The sequence below is a fragment of the Nymphalis io genome, chromosome 17 (assembly GCF_905147045.1).
Source record: "Nymphalis io chromosome 17, ilAglIoxx1.1, whole genome shotgun sequence".
Lineage (NCBI taxonomy): Eukaryota > Metazoa > Arthropoda > Insecta > Lepidoptera > Nymphalidae > Nymphalis > Nymphalis io.
This window is the reverse complement of record NC_065904.1, coordinates 8809143-8830397: the sequence shown is the minus strand read 5'-3', so window position 1 is coordinate 8830397 and position 21255 is coordinate 8809143. Positions and strand designations below refer to the sequence as shown.

At 32.8% G+C, this 21255-nt stretch overlaps 4 protein-coding genes across 4 annotated transcripts; 1 reads left to right on the top strand and 3 right to left on the bottom strand.

Moving 5' to 3' along the window:
- Window positions 1–440: 440 nt before the first annotated feature.
- Window positions 441–7906, bottom strand: LOC126774851 (MAU2 chromatid cohesion factor homolog). Its single transcript, XM_050496488.1, has 12 exons — window positions 7661–7906; window positions 7297–7476; window positions 6946–7068; window positions 5930–6058; window positions 5468–5576; window positions 4936–5100; window positions 4346–4531; window positions 3924–4033; window positions 3421–3522; window positions 2571–2674; window positions 1976–2178; window positions 441–1652 (listed from the first exon to the last, which is right to left on the bottom strand). Exons 1-12 carry the CDS (start codon window positions 7883–7885, stop codon window positions 1465–1467), a joined length of 1824 nt encoding a protein of 607 aa, XP_050352445.1. The 5' UTR covers window positions 7886–7906; the 3' UTR covers window positions 441–1464.
- Window positions 7907–12084: 4178 nt separating this feature from the next.
- LOC126774892 (60S ribosomal protein L12) lies at window positions 12085–13772 on the bottom strand. Its single transcript, XM_050496545.1, has 4 exons — window positions 13596–13772; window positions 13433–13506; window positions 12791–12971; window positions 12085–12304 (listed from the first exon to the last, which is right to left on the bottom strand). The coding sequence occupies exons 1-4, from the start codon at window positions 13630–13632 to the stop codon at window positions 12102–12104; spliced, it is 495 nt and encodes a 164-aa protein (XP_050352502.1). The 5' UTR covers window positions 13633–13772; the 3' UTR covers window positions 12085–12101.
- A 962-nt stretch (window positions 13773–14734) lies between these two features.
- Window positions 14735–17286, top strand: LOC126774856 (tumor susceptibility gene 101 protein). The gene has a single exon (XM_050496494.1). The coding sequence runs from the start codon at window positions 14834–14836 to the stop codon at window positions 16031–16033; it is 1200 nt and encodes a 399-aa protein (XP_050352451.1). The 5' UTR covers window positions 14735–14833; the 3' UTR covers window positions 16034–17286.
- A 266-nt stretch (window positions 17287–17552) lies between these two features.
- Window positions 17553–21025, bottom strand: LOC126774842 (serine--tRNA ligase, cytoplasmic). Its single transcript, XM_050496477.1, has 8 exons — window positions 20560–21025; window positions 20077–20293; window positions 19451–19611; window positions 19171–19352; window positions 18536–18626; window positions 18166–18422; window positions 17936–18062; window positions 17553–17822 (listed from the first exon to the last, which is right to left on the bottom strand). The coding sequence occupies exons 1-8, from the start codon at window positions 20878–20880 to the stop codon at window positions 17703–17705; spliced, it is 1476 nt and encodes a 491-aa protein (XP_050352434.1). The 5' UTR covers window positions 20881–21025; the 3' UTR covers window positions 17553–17702.
- Between the last annotated feature and the right edge of the window lie 230 nt (window positions 21026–21255).

Sequence of the window (21255 nt, the reverse complement as noted above, 5' to 3'; positions counted from 1 at the left end):
TCTCACTGTTTCAGGGAATTATTAAAATAAAAAATGTGTACAGATTATAGTAGTTTAATTTACAACACAATCGTCGCTACCACGCGACCACGAGGTGAAACGTGCCAATGGACGGATCCCAGTACAACGGAAGCAGTCATTCCCTACGCTACTTTATAAAAATAATATTAGAATGGATAGAAGTATTAACAGCTATTGTGACGAATCTAATGAGACAGATCCATCCATTGAGACGTCAATAACGAATACTCAATTTATCATTACAACTAAAATTAATCAACCAGACACATCTTCAACAACATTCTCACCCTAACAAGTAACTAATAAAAAATAATAAATATGAGACGTCTTTGTTCTTTCTCAAGTTCATATTTGACACATAGTATGTACAATAATTATATGCTATAAATCAGTCCATTGAATTTTGCAAAATCCACGTGTTTTTGTTTCCGATTGTTATAAATTGTGCAAAATGGGACACTATTTTGCTCTCCCTTTCATTTTTGTTGTATATAAGAATATTATAATACAAGATCTCAACATGTTTCATTTACTATATATAATATCGAAGAAAAATCAGTTAAAATAAATAGATATATAACTAAAAATCGTACCATTGCGTATTAAAATAAATCTAATAATAATAATTAAGAACCTAAATAAGATGCATTTAATTTTGATATCGACGAAAATTATTACTAATAAATGTAAATAGATCAGGATATTTGACATCGATAATTAAGCAATCAATTTTTAGAGCAAAAGTATTGTAGAATTTTTGCTCAATTTTTCTATGCTGCTCTGATATGATTTTTATTGTCACATAAATTTGTTGAAACCGAAATTTTATTACTAATAATAAGTTTTAAATCTAATTTTACTATTTTCCGAAAATCAATCACTCATAGAGTCATCATCATTTTAGAAAGTGTTTAAATTTTCTTAAGACGGCACACCTTCATTGATTAAATAGATATTGTTATTGATGACCATTTTGAGGATTTATTTACATAAAAAATTAAGAATCGAAGCTTTGAAATGATCTTGATATTAAATTTACGACACCCAAATTTACATGTAAGTTACATGCTTTAATGTCACTTTACGTGTAATGTACAATAGAAACAACTGCGTTAAATTCTTTTTAAGGCGGTAACTTTGCATTCCGTTTAGGTGTCAGATCCATTGAAAATCGATTTTTAAAACGATAATATTTAGGCCTGTCTGACGACGCTGGTAATAAGTGATAATTATTTTAAAAAATCATTTAAGTGCAAATTACAACAGATAATTTGATTTTCAGATATAACGACTTTGCTACTATATCTTTATGTATAATAATTCGCATAGTCATATGTTAGTTAAGTATTTAACCAAAATAAATCACATGTAGACATCCCGACATAGCATTAGCAGGAGAGCCGCACTGCGTGGCGGGCGCCGCACTGCGTGGCGGGCGCCGCACTACGTGGCGGGCGCGGCGCCGGGCGGCGGCGGCAGCGCGGGCGGCGGGCCGCTCGTCCAGTGCACGAGCGCGTGCTGCGGCAGCTGCGTCGCCTGGAAGTGGTCCTTCAGCAGCGCCTGCGAGAAGTTGCAGTGCATCTGGTAGGCTTCGTTCTCACGCTCGGTGTCACCCGCTAGCCTGTATAAATCTGCAATAAAAATATAAGTCACATTGTATTCCAATATAAATTTAAAACACAATATTTTTATCTTATTATGTAATATTATACTTTGGAACATAGTAATTTTATTTATATTTATGTGTGATAGTTATAGTTACTACACTCGCTCACGAACCTTTCACACCATAAAGCAATTTTCTTTGAAAACAACTAGGAACACGTACATAAAAAATAATTGAATAAAAAAAATCTGTTAACGACTTTTATAGTATATTATACATTATACAGTAGAGTTATGTTGGTTTTTTTGTTTATGTGTAAGAAGTAAATAATGGTCATAATTATGTTACCTTTGAGTATAGCCGAAGCCCAAAGCTGTACATGTACGTCGGGTATCTTGCTGGCGAGCTGCATGGCCGGCGTCACCATGTTCATGCTCTCTCGAGAGTTATTGATGGACAAAAAGATGTGCCCGAGCAGCACCAGCGAACAAGAAGTCAGCCTGTTCAGGTCCTCCGCATTCGCCATTTTTAGTGTCTCTCTGAGGTAACGTCTGAAATCAAATGAAATTATTACCGCACTGCTCTTTCTTCTTTACTTCCTATATAGTATTTAGAACGAAAGATTTAAATGAAATATAATTGTTGTATAAATAATATAATATTTATATATTAATTTATTTCGTGTATTTCGGAAATGGCTGTAACGATTTGGCTCAAATTTTGTGTTTAAGCAAGGTTTTGCTTTTTAAACTTAATATATACTTAAAGAAATTTAAAAATAAAAACTTTTTTATATTAGTAATTATTAGAACTCGCTCACCAAGGAACTATGTAAATAACAACGATATATAGTAAATGTTGTGTTATTCGTAACACGTAAACCGGTAAAACAAACAATTTTAGATATTCGATTTGGAAATATTTTAGCATTTTTACTGCTTACTTTGCTTCGTTATATCTCGCTTGAAAGAAGGCTTGTAGTCCTAGTACGTAGAAAGAGGCCGCTCGCAGTCCGTGTGCGTACGCAGGTAACGCTTCTGGCCTCACCTATAAAACGTTATATATTATTCATACTACTATATAAATAAGATAAGTTAGAAATACATAAAATCTCTACAGAAATAAATATTTATAGTCCGGCCATAAGTGTCAGTAACAAGAGTAATGGAACGAATTGAGAAATGTTGGTAATTTGCTACCTGCTCACGAGCAACATTAAAGTCACAGAAGACGCATATCTTTAATTTAATTTCAAGAAGACGAGACAAAGGCGCGAATAAATAGGATTAATAATCATAACAAAAGAAACATTTACAAATATAAATTGAATATGCTTTAAAGCTTTTTATACGAAAAGGTCGAACTCTTCATGTTACTATTAATAATCATAATTAGAATTTATCAATATACTTCCTTTAACGCTTAAAATTACTTTGTAAGCCTAACAAGCGAGCGAGAGAGATAGGATCGACGACTCTAATGATAACGGCTTTATTCTTTTTTTTCTACTTGCAATATTATCAAAATATAATCACGAGACCAAGGTTTGAGATTTACGTAGATCAACTAAAGATCCACATGGTTTAAATCCAAGTATGCAATTTAGTGTTTTTTCAAGAGCTTCATTGATATTTGAATTTTATTTCGTTTTCTAAGGATTTAAATTATCATGAAGAAATCCGCATGTGTCTGTAGAATTTCCGTAACATTGATCTGGTCTAGCATGTCCGATCCAGCATCAAATTCTTTCCTCGATTAGAAGTGGAAGCTTTTGTTCAGTAATGGTAATTTACCTGTTCCATTAATTGTGCTAAGTCATTGTCTCTCCTTCCTCGTAAATATACAATGGCCAAGTTCAGTTTCGCGAACATCCATAAGTCTCTCTCTTGTGACATCTGTTAAACAAAACAAACAATATTGAACGGCTTAATCATACTTGAAATTCACTTTCAAAAGCTCTTTTGTATGGATTGATTTAAATGTATCTATATTTTATTTTACTTGGTAATAGAAGCTATGCTTGCCCATCTGCTACTGCGTTGCTATATACATATATGGATATACACTATGGTAGATTTTTATACAACATGTCATGCCTCAAGATGTTTTAAACGCCCGAGCACAAGATGAATTATAGAAAATTCAGTAGTAGTAGCCCTGGATTAACCCAAAATACAAATGTGATTGTTTGGTAAGTGATGTGATGATTTAATAAGTGTTTATAGTTCAACTTAATTCGATTTTTACAGTTTATTCCACTTTATTGAAACACCTTTAAAGTTAAATTTAGACGTACGTGTATAGCTGTGTGGAACTGCGCCTCAGCGGCCTCCATACAATTCATTGACATGGCATACAGCCCCAGCAGGCAGTGCAGCTGCGGGGTGTGCGCCGCGGCCGTGCTCGCTGTTAATATATATAATATATTAAACAATAGTTTAAATTTGATTAGCTACGTAGGATGGACGATTTTTGCGTTCTTTACATTGATTTTATACGTATTTAAAAATATTTATAGTTTAGTTTTTAGAATATTTGATACATAATGTGCAGCGAAAGAAATAAAAAAATAAGTAACGACTGATGATCATAAAATTTTTGGATAGGATTTGTTGCATATTTTTTTTGAATTATTTCCTTATCACTTTAACCGCAAATTAAAGAACGGGTAACGAGTTAATGACGTTCAACAAGAGTGCGACGTGACAGGCGGCGTACCGCTGGGCGCGGAGGCCAGCAGGTGCGCGGCGCGCGCGATCTCGTGCAGCGCGTGCGCCTTCCCGCCCGCCACGAGGCGGCACAGCGCCGCGTGCTCCAGCAGCGCCATGCGCAGGCGCCACGCCAGCGTCGCCGCGCCGCGCGGCCCGCTCGCCGCCGCCGCCGCCTCGCCGCCCTCCTCGCTCGCTGCAACCGGGTAAAAAAATGCCATCAACAAAAGGCAGGAAATTTCATTGGGCTTTGGATGATATGTGTGTCATGTGACTTGAGGACTGTTTAATATGAGTATTAAAAAATAAACAATAATCAAGAATAATGGAAAGATTAAGAAGGGCCGAAGTAAAATTAATGGACTATGTAAAAGTAGAAATATTAAAAGTGTAAATGTAAAGTGACAACTGGCCGGAACGGACAAACAAGTTGAAGTGGAAGAAGCAGGCATATTATGTAGGATCCAATTAAATTTGGAAAAAATTAAGTATAATAAAGAATGTAAAAAAAAGGGAAGCTCTATAGGCGCTCATTGTTTTCCAAACCATAGGCAGCTTAATGTCAGCTGTTGTGGCTACAGAACAATGCAGTGCACTTACAGGTAAGTTTGTCGATCTGCGCCAGCGCCTTCTCCGTGTACTTGTGCGCCTTGTCCATGTAGCCGGCCTGCGCGGAGTGCATGACGGTGACGAGGTACACGAGCACGTAGAGCTGCTGCCGCGACAGCCACACGAACGACTCGCCCGCCGCGCTCCCGCACACCGCTGCAAGTCACACAGTAAACAGCTCACTCACACCATCTTTGAGTACATAGTACATAAATAATCATACTGATTATGATCATTTCTTTTATTTCAAGAAGAATGTGTATTACATTCCAATGAAAGGAGGAGTTAAAACCTTAAGATTTACATATTCCATTGATCAATATCATATGCGAATTGCTATAAAGCTTTGCTATTACATACTACAAACAGTTCTTGATTAATATATCTCTGTTGACTTTGCTTCAATTTTACTTTCAAAATGCCATTCTTTAACAAATCAGTAATGCCACAGAAAATTTTAGATCTTGACTAACGTGACAAATATTTGGTTTATTTTCTTTTATCCTTCAAAAATTTAAGTTACCGTCATCATCTGGCCACGTTGGAGCCATGATGGTCTGAATACTTTGCTGCAGCTGCTTCAGACATGGTTTCACGCTTTTCACCTGTCCCGCCATCAAGTAATGACATACCTGTAATTAAAAAGTGAAACACCTACAAAACAAGTCATGTTTGTTCATATATTATTATTGTTCATATATATACATAAAAAATACCAAAAAAATTTTTATTGTGGGTTCGACTTTGGACAAGCACCAATGAGTTTTCATGTGTTAATATTTTCAATTTATCTTGTGCCCACATAATAATCATAAAAAAAACTGAATATGTCGAATAATATTCTAATTGTACTCATTCTTCATCATACAAATCATAAAAAATTTAAAAAAAATTACTGTCTACACCTAAAAATTCTGAAATTTCAAAATAATTTGACCGAACATAGGAATAAACCAGAAACAGTTAAGTCTTCTACTTTAATTACCTGCAATACTAGAAAGAAAACTTTCAAATATTCTTTTTGGTGTGGACTACCAGCCCATGTTTCAACGAGATGTCCAGCTTGGTTAAGCAGTGGTAGAACTTCTTGTATTTTTTTGTCTATTAATAGTAACTGAAAAATGAAAAAATATGTCTAATAATTTATTTACATTTTTTTTTATTGTAAATGTAGAAAACCTTTCTCCGTTAGGCATTATAATTAATGCAATATACACAATAACAAATTCAACAACTTGGCTGTGTGCATTATAACCACAGTATTTATTTAGAGCTTTTTACAGCTAATTTTCATTTCCAATATTTGTGATGTTTACATATAAATATGTATATTATATAGTTGATTTTAACCAAAAGATGAGTAAATACCAATAAACAACTTTGACATTAAATTGTTACGATATAATTGGTTGAGATTTTGAATAATATTTAATAGTTACTATGGATTTGTGAACAAAATGAGTTTTGAATGTCACTGAGGTTGTTATCACAAATCACATGGAAAATGTAAATCTAAGGTTTGTTTATCTTTTTCTATTGGAATAGGGTATATAGATCCGTATTAAAAACCAATCATAAAACCAAATGAAACTGAAATAACCTAATGATCAGAGCAAGGATAAGTGAATTTGCATGTTTGTATAGATCTTAGATTTAGCTCATTATATCTATTTGTCAAATATTGTATTGCAGAAAATATTTTACAGAATCTGTAGGTATGTCTAAAATAAATTTGATATATAGAACAAATCTTTATTTCTTCGTGTGACTTTTCAAATAACATTAAGATACTATATTTTAAGAGAGCTAAATCAATATATGCTCTGACAACAGTTATATATACATGAAAACCAAACAAAATATTGTCAAGAAAATGTTTCTTATTAGAACTGTCACTTACAAAATCTATTTATTAGTAAAAATAAAAATAATTAGTATATAATTATCCTTGTAATAAATCTTATTAAAAAACAAAAAAATATTATGATAATTGTTTCTTACCATAACCCTACTGAGCAAAAACAGTACTCGTGTATATGCAGCATTGGATATCTGGGCATAGTCCACTCCAACACCAAGTAAACTGCTCGCCACTTCATATTCCCTCTCTGTTGCATGGATTTGCTAAAAATAGCCTTCCTATCAATAATGTTTGAAAACACATCTATGTGATTGTATTCTGTATATAAATAGACAGTTTAATAAGTAAATAAGGTAATATTAAAATATAGATTTCATTTATATAATTTTATGGTTCAGAAACATATGCATTAATTACTAAGGACCAACAGAAAGCTCTAGATTGAATCAGAAGCAGAACTTTAAAACAATAATATATGTTTTATTACTCACTGCTAATTGAAATATTAATCTGCAGTGCCAATAAACACTGTGCTGTGATAATTCGATTGCTTTTCGTAGAATAGGTTTGGAGTGTGTAGGTTGGCCCTGCTGCTCGAAGAGCTCTGCCAACACACTCGCCGCTTCGAACTTGACATCGTCAAACCCATTGATTGTCTGAGATAAACACCACTGTAACAAAAACACTATATGACCCACTTCAAGATTGTTGTTTACATTCTATGGGAAACCTCTCGTGTCTAATACCAGCAAAAACTGATAAGACAACACGTTATGCACTTTACAGCTTTTCACGAAACGCTTAAACCATATCCACACTTATTCACATAGGCAACAAAATAACAAAAAAACTTACACTCTGTTCCAAATGCGATCTCGCCAAGTCGATGTTTTTAGTGTGTGTCAAAAGGATATTCCCGAGTTGTAAATGTGTTCTAGCTTCGACTCTCTGTGGTGGTTTGAAATTAAATACGGCTTGAAGGCACTGAATACAACTTTTTATGTCAGGAGGATTTGAAGTGCGGAAATGTTCCGCTAAACCAAGTAAAGAAATATACCAAGCGTCCTGCGTTGACGCCATTTTGACATTTCTGCTTGGAGGGAGCAGTGTTGACAGTTAGTATTCTTCCATAAAATAACGTCACAGATTAAAATTACAGACTTTATGTTGTTGGAATTATTTCATGATTTATTGATACAAATACATTTTGTATATGATGTTATATATTATGTATTTACAATTAATAAAAGCACTATTTATTTTATTTATTTATTTATTTATTTGGGAAACAAAATTTTAAAAACACTGTAATATAAAACAAAAATCACAAATCAATCAAGTTTCCACTTAAAGCTAATACACAAAAAAAAAAATAACAAATTGAATTACATTAAATTAAAATTGAAAGTAAAACAAAAATAAAAACTGCAAATACATTATCACTTTAGGTAAAAGAGTTAAAAACAAATAGCATTTTAAGATATCACGAACTGCTCTTTTATAAACACCAATTTTTGGACAATAAATATCTAAGTTTTGGAGGTTATTATTATAATTTAGGCAAGAACGGTACAAAAACACATTCTTTGTAAATTTATTTTTCTAGCACTAAGACGAGGACATTTAAATAATATGTTACTTAGAAGATATTTAGAGTCAACCATGTTATTAATTATTTTATACAAATATATTTGGTCTCTTAATTGTCTACGCACAGTTAATGGGACTATTCTAGAGATATCTTTGTTATTAGATAAACCAGCTCTAAATCGCAAATTTTTTAAGAACTTATTTTGTAATCCTTCTATTTTATCTACGTAGATGTTATAATTGGGATTACAAACTGTGGAACAATATTCAAGTATGGGCCTAACTTATGCGTTGAATAAAAGAATAAGGGTGGAACAATGTGTAAATTCTTTACTCAATCTTAAGATGAACCCAAGCATACGATAAGCCTTAGAAGTAATATACTCGATATGACAAGTAAACGATAACTTGTGGTCTAAAAATACACCCAGATCCCTAACCTCTGATATTCTGGCTAATAATGTATCCTGCAGTGAGTAATTATATACTATAGGTTTCTTTTTCCTTGTGAACATTATTATGTTACATTTTTTATATTTAGATATAAGAGATTTTTAACGCAATAGTTGCTTAAGTTATTAAGTTCAGATTGAAGTGATACACAGTCTTGAGTCGAGTTTATAGTTTTAAAAATTTTCATGTCATCCGCATAGATTAAAATATTGCAATTAGAAATAATTTGGGTAATGTCATTAATAAAAATATTGAATAATAAAGGCCCAAGATGAGACCCTTGTGGTACACCTGACGTGACGGGCACAAATGATGAACTAAACCCTTTAACAGCAACAGCTTGACTGCGGTCTCTTAAATATGATTCAAGCCAGCGAAGCAGATCACCGTGTATACCTAATAAATGAAGCTTTCTGATTAATAAGGAATGTGAAATCTTATCAAACGCTTTTGAGTAGTCCGTGTACACTACATCCACCTGACCACCACTATCCAACACAGCTACAAGTTGATGAGTAAATTCACATAAATTAGATTCAGTCGACCTACCATCAATAAACCCATGTTGTTAGTCAATAATGACCGGTCTTAAAATAGGGTATAAATGGTCATAAATAATTTTCTCGAACAACTTAGCAATAGTATTCAATTTAGAGATAGGCCTATAATTTTGTATATTATGTTTATCACCAGACTTATGAATGGGTACCACATACGATTGTTTCCACACTTTAGGAATTCTTCCACTACGAAGAGATATGTTAAATAGCATGCAAAGGGGTAGTGCTAAGCTATTATAGCAGGATTTCAAAAAAATCGGAGGGATTTTATCAGGACCACTATATTTGCTAATGTCAATATTTCTCAAATATTTCCTAACTAGATCAACAGATACATCAATTGTACCTATAGACACAGACACAGAATTTAAAGAATGGTCCAAAGGCAATGAAGATACATTGCTAGTATCTGGTTCGAAAGCAGACTGAAAGTGAGTGTTGAAGAGGTGACAAATTTCATTGCCGTCCGATGATTGAATGGTATTATAAAACATCAAATCAGGTATATCAGATGTAGCATTCTTGGATTTTACGAAAGACCAGAAGATCTTACTGTTACGTTTAATGTTATTTTCAGCATTTCTAATATATCTATTGTAACAGTCTAGCTGCACACGTTTTTGGCGATCACGAAGATAGTCAAATTGATCATAGTCACTCGATCTCTCATATATTTTCCACTTTTTATGAAACTTCAGTTTTTCATTGATAATTTTTATTAAAGCTTTGGAATACCATGGAGGATAGCGTGTATTAAAAGATTTCTTTGTTGGAACATATTTTCTAATTATGTTGTTAATAACCTCATAAAAACAGTCAAGGGATACATCTATGTCATTATCATCAATTAAGTCAGTCCAATCTACCTGAGATAATTCTGAGTTTATTGCATCATAATCTGCAATCCGAAAGTTAGGTATAAAACGCACTGGCGACCGCAGTGAAGGACTCCATGATATTTTAGGATGAATAATCAAAGCTGGGTGATGAGAATCTTCAAAGACCAAAGGTTCATTACATCGATTCACGCTGCAAGTAACTCCACTGATGACTAGATCAAGAAATCTTTTATTTATATTTGATATAGTATTGAATTGATTAAATTTTGTAAATTGAAGAAAACAGTACAATGACTGGACTAATACATCGTTACTAATCATTAAATTATTGGTATAAGAGTTACTAGAGCTCCATCCAGCCGAACTGATGTTAAAATCACCTATAATTAAAAAGCAGTCATCAGGTTTATTTTATAACAACAGAAAAGATGCAGAACCCTATAACTTGGCTGTTTATTTAATTCTATAGAAAGCATTAAAACGTCAGCGACAGCACTCGGGAATTGGTAATTTTTCGTTTCTTTAACCATCAAACCACGTTTAACTGCTATAAGCACACCGCCTCCAAATCGATCACCTCTTGAGACATAATCACGGTCACATCTATATACATTGTAACGGCAATCAAATAACTCAGCATCGAAGATACCTGGAGCGAGCCAGGTTTCACTCAAACATATAACATCATAGTCATTAATTAATAAGTTTCTGAAAAATGTATTAGTTTTTGTTCGAAGACCTCGAACATTCTGATAATATATAGAAAGATTAGATGAATCCACAACTGATGGTAACCAATTTGACACATTTAGTGATACGGTTATGGAATGAGTGGTTATTCTGATAAAATAATATACCATAATGAATAAATTATGAGCCTTATAAGTAAGCTTAAGTCTAAAAAAAACTTTTGTTCTAATAATTTTAGTTTAAACGAATGGTCACGTGCCATGACGGCTTAAATAGTTTCTAATAATTTTTCGGGACGCCCACGCGAGAATGTGTTACTACCAGTTTTTTATAATTTATCGCTTATTTTAATCTGGTAGCACTTTTCATGATTGTGATGATTCGAACAGTAAACACAAAATAGAATTTAAAACTGAGTAATTACTGATACCGTTTATCTAGTTGATAATAATCTTTCTTTGTGGACGACATACACTGCGACTTTATATATTTTTTTCTATAATAGGAAGGCAGACTGGGAAAAAGTAACATGTACTGGTAAGTGGTCACCACCGCCCGACATGTGCACTATTAGAACCATTTCTTACATCACCGAAGCGCCTTAAAACTATGTAATTACACTGGCTTACCCTTCAAACTGGAACACAACAATACTAAATAAGGCTGTTTGGCGGTCAAAACGTTCATTGCCTATTTCGGTTTTGAAATTGTCCGAACAGTATAATATACATTACCTAAATAGTAAGTCATAGCGAGCACTTATTCACACTAAAAAATAAATGACAACTAGGTACAATGTATTATATACATAAAAAAATCTATTTTAGATTTTTCATTAAAATACTGGGCAGGTCAATCATAAAACAGTTTTACCAGTCATAGTACGTAACAGTGGCATATAATTCACGATAGAAATATCATTTTACTGAAGTGTTCCTTGAAAATTCATATTTATTAAAAAGCAAACAGTTCAATATCCTTCTCTCCTGTCAACTGATTATTTTGTTTGGTATTGACGAACTTTAATACTATCCATAAAAAAATGGAAACAAAATAAAAATTTCAATAATGATTTAACACTAGTTATGACAAAACCATAAAACTACCTTAGTAATACCTTATTAGGTTTCAGCAATAAAAACAACCATTACGACTTTAAAAAGTTTATTCATCAATTGTTAGTGCACCACTGTTGATGTCAGCAATGAGGTCATGTGGTGGTCTACCATCAATTGTGCATCCAACAGATTGAGCAGTACCAAGGATTTCCTTTACGGTACCAGAAAGGTATCGTGCCATTGATCTGTTTCTCATTACTTTTGCAATCCCAATCACATCTTCAAGTGTGATATTTCCATTGTGCTTAACTGTAACAACAATTAATAATTTAGCAATAGTTCATTTTTATGTTATTCTGTTTAAACCTAATACACTGATTTTATTAAAACAATGGAATAAATAACTATCAAACTTTTATAAGAATTGATTTTTAAATCATATAATAAAACTGTTTTGTATTATATTCAACAAGACATATTGGAGGGAGTTTGTCCATTTATTTGAGTTTATGTTTAATTTAATAAGATCATAATTTCTATGAAGTTCATTTTGATTGAATACACAAAGCCATTTTATTCAAATACTGAATATTGCATTTAACATTTATTACATATCTCAAATAATTTACTATTAGAAAATACATATATAATAATAGAAAAGCTTCATTGGTTGTAAAATGATGTTGATAGACCAGTAAAAAACAAAATTAAATATATGTGTTTTCAAAAGTAAATATATCATATATTTACTTTATAAAAGAAATTAAATAAAAATTCTCACTTAAGTTTACTTACTGTTCTTTTGCTTCTTGCGATCACGTGGAGGTTCCTTAAGTGCTCTAATGATGAGTGCAGCAGCAGATGGCACTACAGAGATTTGAGCTTGTCTGTTTTGTACAATAAGCTGCACAGTGATCTTCAATCCCTTCCAGTCGCTAGTGGCTTTAGCAATGTCATCACCCACTTTTTTGGGAGACTGTAATTTTGTTAGATAGGCTGTTATTAGTATTATTGTTTTGAGCAACAAAAGGTTATTATAGTTTGTGAGATGATAAATCATGTGTTTAACTAGATACATCTATCATCTACTAGATAGATCTTACATAATTGTATTCACAAGCCTGGTCCGCGACTCCTTATTGTGCATTCGGAGTAGCCGTGACAGGGAAAGTATCCTGAGTCACGGGTTCCTTCCATCCGCCACCCGGAAGGACGCGCCTGGTAGGGAGGCACCCCCCAGGATCATTCATCACAAAATATAAATAAAATAGATATGTATATATTATTTGCAGGTTTCTGCCAGTTTCACAATAATAGCGTAATAAATTACTAAATAACTAATGGCAATGTAGTTACAAGAAAAACCATCGAAAAAATATCAAGTGTGTCACAAACAACATGATGTTTAACTTATAACAAATTTAGTTTTATACTCACGAGACCCAAGGGACCGATTTTGGGAGCCAGAGATGATGTCGCTCCAACTTCGCCACCAACACATCTCAAGTTAACTAAAACATAACGAAAAATTAATAACCATCACACGATACCAAAATATGATCATCTTGAAACTAGTGAATAGTTAGTTTCTAAGGCTTACCGATTTTAATTTCGTTAGGATCGAATTTAGGAGGCATTGTGCTGTATTAATGTAATATCACTTTATGATATTGTAATTAATCCAAAGAGATTCCTTTGGATTAAAAAACGAACTGTCCGAAAAACGTTCCGTAAACGTTGACAGTCCGATGTAAAAGAAATGATCTAGTTGACACTTGACACTTCGTTGACAATTAAAAGCACAGATCTTAAAGCACTATAATGTGTATAATATATGGTTTACACCTGCAATATATAATAATAATAAGGCTTTTACACATGGGAACCAACCAAATCGTTGTTCCTCGCCAAATTATTAGCATTATATAGTCAATTTTATTAATCCAAAGATATACAATACTTAATAAGAAAACATTTCGGCTCAAAGTGTCTAGCAAATAATCCCAATCAATAGGCGAAGAAATGTTAACTTCATATAATTTGCCTTAGCTAATACAGTAGCGCCATTATGGCAATTTATGGAACCCTTGTTTCATACTTCTTGGTAGACACTTAAAAAAACTTGTAAAAAGAAGTAGATATTTTTCTTCAATCAACAGCCAATCGTTGTCCACTGCTGAACATAGGCCTCTCCCAAGGTGCGCCAAAGCTCCCTGTCCTCCCTGATATTTTTCTTAGCACGCGTAAATTAAAGAGTCCATAAAGTCAAAATTGACACCTTTTACTTAAAATATTGGTTTTGGTGGTATGAAGCAAGGCGACGAGCGTTACAGCTGATAATAAAAATAGCCGTTCTGTGGATACAGAAACTGTACCGATTATAAAGCCAAAATATTATTTTCAAGCAACATACTTGAAACAAAAAATATAAATAAACTTGATTGCCCTTTTCTATCGTTCTCGTAATAATATATATAAAATTTTCATACACTTCGCAGACGGGACAAAGTAGTTTAAATACCCACTAGTTAATATCTTTCCCACGACATAGGAATGTAGTGAAATGTAAGTGAGTACGTAGGTATGCTGTTACGGAATATTTTTTTCATTTGTTTTATTAAGGTATAACAAAGTTATACTTTTTAAATCTTTGGGAGACAAGCGATTTTTTGTTTTGAATGTGTTGTTTTTTCTACTGGCAGCACTTCTTTAGAGTTTCAAATAATTTGTCACTGTCACTTCATTCATCTAATGATTTGTCTTCTTTTAATAAATTTTCCAGAAGCAACCACTCCTAATTTATTTTAACGTTACTAGTTAGTATCAGTGATTAGCATCATGGCCCAAGATGATTCTGTATTAAGATCACATCTTTCTAACTACAAGTACCGAGATATTACATCACGAGAAGTGATCAGCCTGATACAAGTATATCGAAGTTTGACATATCGCTTAGAAGGCTTTGTGTTTAATAATGGAGTAAGAAAAGAATTACTGAATCTTGAAGGCACTATACCTGTAAACTACAAAGGAGCTTTTTACAATATCCCTGTTTGCATTTGGTTAATGGACACTCATCCAAAAAATGCGCCATTATGTTTTGTGAAGCCAACAGCAGATATGGCGATTAAAATATCAAAATATATAGACAGTAATGGTAAAGTTTATTTACCTTACCTGCACGAATGGAATTCTAATAACTCAACATTACTAATGCTTGTGCAGTGTATGATAAGTGCATTTGGTGAAATACCACCAGTTTTTTCAAAACCAAGAAATGAAATTCGTCCACCATATCCTGTTAATTCCTTTATGCCCCAGCCTTCCGGATATCCCTACCCAGGTGTCAGTCCACATCAATTTGGAAATCACCCAGCTATACCGTATCCCACAACATCGCATATACCTTATCCAAACTTTGAGACACCTTATCCAGGTGCTGTAAACACTAATGGCACACCTTTCTCTTCAGCAAATACTACTCCATACCCCACTTCAACAGGTTATCCTGTAACAGATGTAGCCGGGGGCACTATTACAGAAGAGCACATTAAAGCATCATTGCTCTCAGCAGTTGAAGATAAATTGAGAAGGAGACTCAAAGAGCAATCGCAACAATCACAGGCAGAGCTTCAGACTTTGCGTCGTACCCAGGAAGAGTTACGTGAAGGTAAATCTAGATTGGAGGATATTTTGACAAGATTACAGAGAGAAAGAGCTGAGCTGGATAAAAATGTTGCAATATTACAAGAAAAAGAGAAGGAACTACAATCAGCTGTAGAACATTTGGGTGAACAAGAGAGTGTAGATGTTGACGAAGCAGTTGTCACAACAGCCCCACTGTATTCTCAACTGTTAAATGCATTTGCTGAAGAAGCTACTCTCGAAGATGCGATTTACTATATGGGAGAAGCTTTACGTAAGGAAGTAATCGATTTGGATACATTCTTAAAACAAGTACGTACATTGGCTCGACGACAGTTCACATTAAGAGCCCTTATGCATAAGTGTAGACAAAAAGCACAACTTGCATGTTAGTCGTAGTCTCAGTTAAAATTGGAACTGGAGTCAATGTTATGTATGATGTACACAATAAGCTTGCTTGTATCTCAAATAAAACAGTTGTATAATCTATGTTACGAGCTATATTATGTACAGATTGCAGTGTTGTTATTAAAGCTTGTTTTTACATTATTGCTTCTACAATATTTCCAATGAAAAGTGACATTTGCTTATGAAAAAAATTGTGTAACATCTAGTAGTCTTTACACATACCACACTTTACATACACTAAATATTATCAATTTATCTTCTACATGTTTATGTTTTTGTAATAATGGTTTGTCTTTAACTGTAACTAAATATTAATCAAGGTTTGCTTATAACTGAAAGTTGGAATTTCTAGTAGCAAGCTAATTTGAATATTCAATCCCTATTATTTCATGCTTGATACTAATTTGTATCACATGAGTAGTTTTGTACATGGGAAAGACATGCACCCTTATTGGATTGATTTTAGAATTAATTTCAGTTTTATCATATTATATGTATAGTGCTTTACACAAAATATATTGTATCTTTAATATAATATATATTTTCATTTCAAATGATTTGCATATAATATATAACTACTTTTTTTTTTAAATTTATTAAGGAGACTGAGCCATAATTGTGTATAACAGAAAGCCATTTCAACATATACCATCTGCTTAGTTTATTTTTCACAATATAATCTTGAATAAACTGTTATTTACCAGTTGTAAGTGTAGTAAGCTAGCTTTCACATAATTAGGTGATTAGTATTCATGATATAAAAAAAATTGTAATTGATACCATAATTCATAATACATAATGTATTGGACAATAAAATTTGAAGATCTAGCTATAATTTTATACATTTACATATATAATTTCTTATATTTGATGTCCTAGTTAAAATAATAATATAGTTACTATTATTTAATTTAATGTGGTTTAATTTTTTTATGACACTAAATAATCTGTAATGATGTATCATTCTTTATTTAATCATACCTATTAACATTTTTTTTTTCATGTCAAATTATTTTAATATATAATAACTATGTAGGTCTAATTTTAATGTAAAACTATATTGGAGATAGTATAAGATCAGTTTTTCAGTGTAGTTATGTCATGGAGTACATATCTCAGCAACACAAAAAAAGTGAGGCATGCATTTGACTATGATTAAACTATATGGCAACTCAGAACAGTTGCTTATGGAGTAGTTATTTTGTTAAACTATATACTTCCAAATTATAATTTATAACTTGAAAGTATATATTTGTTTTTACTATATATTGTAATGTAATTTTTAGTTTTTTGTTTAAGATCAGACATAAATCTGTATAAATTATCCTGTGATTGTATATTATACTCATTTTCATAATAAACTGTAAGACATAAATTATTTTTTTATTTCAAACTAGCCATTCTTTTATTTATATTTAGATGTAAAAAATAATAAATTGCAGTTGAAATTTAAAGTTTATTTAACCTTTTTTATCATTATCATGAGTTTGCCGAAAATAATGGCAAAATAATACATTACATGAGCAGAGCCATGTTTAATTTTTAAAATGAATCATAATTAATATAATCAAATGCAAACTTTAAGCTTAGCATACAATAAATTAAATGCGTCAAGGCAAATTATAAGATGTTGTATTGACTATTGTTCTTTGTTTTACTTTTTTCCTTTCTTAGCGGCGGCGGCAGCAGCTTCTACGTCTATTGGCGCCGGTTTTACAAATGGTATAAGTTCCTGGTACTGCTCTGGCATCCAAGGTTTTAAAACTTCAGGTACCTATAATAACAGTAATAGGTTTTTATATATTTCGATTTACAAAAGAACAAAAATAAAAAGACGAACAATTTAAACTGTTTCTTAAAAGAGAGAATTTATTTATTGAAAAATACCTTGATCCCATCTTCACACTGGTGCACCTCGAGGATTGCGCAAATTACCCGCGTGGTAGCACACATGGTCGCATTTAACATGTGGACGTACTCTGTTGCTGCATTCATTTTCTTTGTCTGACCATATCTAAAGAACAAAATATCTGCAGATTATTCTCTTAATCTCATATTAAAGTTACAAACACTGAAATAATTAAAATTATATTTCGTTCAGATTTCTAAATACTCACCTCACTAGCAGACGTCTAGCTTGATACTCAAGACAGTTGCTGCATGAAACCAGCTCACGGAAAGCACCGGAACCTGGGAACCAGGCTTCCAAATCGAGTTTCTTTGCAGCGGCATGATTAAGTGCACCAGACACGATATTTACGACACGATAGGGGATTCCCAAAACCTTGCAAAATTCTTCAGCATTGTTGATCATTTCATCCATCATTTTCCAAGATGCATTGTCATGAGGAGAAGTCAGTACAAACTGCTCCACCTAGGAATAATAATAAAGTAAAAAACCCCATTCAAATCATATTCAAATAAATTGATATAAATTGTAAAAAACCATATTTTTTTCTCTACTATATATTATAGTTTTATATAAACCTTTTCAAATTGATGTACTCTGAAAATGCCCCGAGTGTCTCGACCATGTGAACCAACTTCTTGGCGGAAACATGTTGATAGACCTGCATACCTTCATTAATAATATAAGAAAATTAGTAATAAATTTTCAATACAATAATAAATAATGAGTAACTTCTTTTATGTAAGGACATAAAGAGAATGAAGATGTAGCCCTTGTGGATGTAGGACCTGCATACCTTCATTAATAATATAAGAAAATTAGTAATAAATTTTCAATACAATAATAAATAATGAGTAACTTCTTTTATGTAAGGACATAAAGAGAATGAAGATGTAGCCCTTGTGGAACACCAGAATTGACTTTTAGTCAGAGCATGCACCATTGACCTTGATGCTCCAATCTACCAATAAGTTGCCCGGAAGCCCATATGAAGGAAGCTTCGAAAGAAGTGCTTTATGCCATACCCGATTGAAGGCTTTCGCCATGTCCAGACTGACTGCTAATACCTTAATACCTTGGACTCAACTGCTTCAGCCTATCTGTGAGTCAGTTAACTAGAAGATCACCCGCTGAGCGACTGTGATGGAAACCATACTAGCAGTCGTTTCTAAACTAAGCCATTACAATTATATTATGAGTATCAATAATTTACCTTATAGGTAGAGAAGATTCAGGCAGCCATTCATCTCTGTGGTAAGCAGCTATCGGTTGTTCTGATGTGGCAATAAGATATTTCTCCTCAACAGCAACATCTCCTTTATTTTCAGAGCCTTTACCTACCACTTTATAAAGTTCTTCATCAAATTGTGCTAATTGTGCAACTTCTTGCATAACCTATAAATGTAATGATTACAATTATTATCTTCTACAAACATGAGACGAATCAATAATTTTCTATTGTTCTAACTTTAAAATTTAAATAGGAACTTGACCTCTTTTCTCATAAAGAAGGGTGTATATAAAGGTGTGTATCCTTGTTTCAAGAGTATCCTCAGAGAGAGCTGCACAAGAGCTTGCTCCAGAAACACTGCAGGGCCCTTGAGATAATAGCCTCGTCCACCAGCTACTGCTGCACCTCTCTCCCCATCCATACCTGAAGTCAATTAAAAAGATTAAAGTAAAATCTTTGTAATTATTGATTAATATGATGTTTTGATTTCTTGAAATGTTATAAATTATACAATTGTCCTGTAACACATTATTCCAATAACATTCCAATTAGCCTTGCTGAGCACACTACACTTACTCTCATAGTCTTTTTATATTATATTATTTCACTCAAATAGACATTTACAAGTACTTTTGAATTGCAAAAAAATATTTGTAAAGGTCACAGATCTACATTCCCTATGTGGTACAACCACTACGATGTGTTCGGAATATGGATTTTACCAAGAAAGACTGTCAAGAAACTAAGAAGTTACTCTTCTTAAAAAAAAATTATACAAATTAGTATAAATTACATACATAAGTTTCTACACAAAATCCAGCAATCCATGCATTTTTGTTACATACATATTCAGGCTATACTAATAAAATAAAGCTTTACATTAATTACCATCTATCATACAAATGAGATCCACATGAGAATATTTTTGTCTCACAGCACAGTCTCCAAAGGTTCTCTCAATTGCATTGTGGTCTTCATCATCATCCACTGGCACTGACTCGTGTAAATGGTTACCAACTTCTCTAAGAGCTGCTGAGCGAGCTTTTTCTGCTACTACAAGTGCCTGCTCATTATTTTTTATAGCTTCATCGATGAGTACTCTAACCTAGTAGTTGTGAAATAAATGGTAAATTAAAAATTAATAGTGTAGTGTAATAGGTCAGTTTATTAGTTTAGGTACATGCAACATATATAAAACTAACTATCAATTTGATGAATTCACAAAGATAAAATGTGTCATTTGTAGACGTCGAATTTCTATTTACAAAACAAAAATTAAACATACCATATGGAAAGTTAAATTTAAAGACCAAGAAAACTAATATCAAGCTTATAATTTTTTCTGTTAGTAATGATGGATATTCAATAAACCTTTTTAATCTGGTTAACTGTAAGTGGCCTCAGCTGCTCGCCGGTAAGGTTTATTAGGTTATCTGACACTTCTTGAGGCACAAGTGCATCATCTGGCCCAACCGGTTCCTTATTTTTCATCTTTTGACCTATTTCTTTACTGCAGACATTTTTTAATTTGTTTAAGTTATCGGCATCGTGTCGCAGTTTTCTCCATAAGGTATCTTGTTCAACAACAGTGTCTACTAAAGCAACGTCTTTATAACGTTTTCTTTGATTTTCGCGTATTTTATCAGGGTTTCCATCTTTGTCTGCACGAAATAAGTCTAAGTCAAGAACCATTGTGATTTAAATACGACAAGAGTATACTTAAAGAAAATTATTTAATAGGTACTCAAAAAGACGGAATATTGTAGTAGGTACAGTATGGTGAAAGATAATGCAATGAAATGACAAATGACAATACAATACGTCGAACCAAAATGCTGACGGAGGTCGGAGTGACAAGACTACATTGCATGAGGCAGTGAAAGGTGTCGTTCAGGAAGATGTATTTCCACATAATTGATAAGAGAAGATTAAGACGGTTTTATGTTTAAACATAAAAACTATTTTATTAAATATAAAATGCAAGTGCTAACCGCATTCAGATTATTTATATTTTGGTAGCTTTTATTCTAAATCTATTACATTAAAAATAAAATAAAAACTTTTTTA

What these genes read in the sequence shown, in the direction of transcription:
- LOC126774851 (XM_050496488.1), bottom strand. Translation starts at nt 7,885, where the DNA reads ATGGCGTCAACGCAGGACGCTTGGTATATTTCTTTACTTGGTTTAGCG. An exon ending in GATTAATATTTCAATTAGCA is followed by an intron (nt 7,069 to 7,296) that starts GTGAGTAATAAA and finishes GGCTATTTTTAG; the next exon opens with CAAATCCATGCAACAGAGAG. An exon ending in AACGTGGCCAGATGATGACG is followed by an intron (nt 5,101 to 5,467) that starts GTAACTTAAATT and finishes TGTGACTTGCAG; the next exon opens with CGGTGTGCGGGAGCGCGGCG.
- LOC126774892 (XM_050496545.1), bottom strand. Translation starts at nt 13,632, where the DNA reads ATGCCTCCTAAATTCGATCCTAACGAAATTAAAATCG. An exon ending in TCCTAACGAAATTAAAATCG is followed by an intron (nt 13,507 to 13,595) that starts GTAAGCCTTAGA and finishes GTTATGTTTTAG; the next exon opens with TTAACTTGAGATGTGTTGGT. An exon ending in AAATCGGTCCCTTGGGTCTC is followed by an intron (nt 12,972 to 13,432) that starts GTGAGTATAAAA and finishes ACAAAATTACAG; the next exon opens with TCTCCCAAAAAAGTGGGTGA.
- LOC126774856 (XM_050496494.1), top strand. Translation starts at nt 14,834, where the DNA reads ATGGCCCAAGATGATTCTGTATTAAGATCACATCTTTCTAACTACAAG.
- LOC126774842 (XM_050496477.1), bottom strand. Translation starts at nt 20,880, where the DNA reads ATGGTTCTTGACTTAGACTTATTTCGTGCAGACAAAGATGGAAACCCT. An exon ending in CCTTCTTTATGAGAAAAGAG is followed by an intron (nt 19,353 to 19,450) that starts GTCAAGTTCCTA and finishes TTACATTTATAG; the next exon opens with GTTATGCAAGAAGTTGCACA. An exon ending in GCTAGACGTCTGCTAGTGAG is followed by an intron (nt 18,063 to 18,165) that starts GTGAGTATTTAG and finishes TTTGTTCTTTAG; the next exon opens with ATATGGTCAGACAAAGAAAA.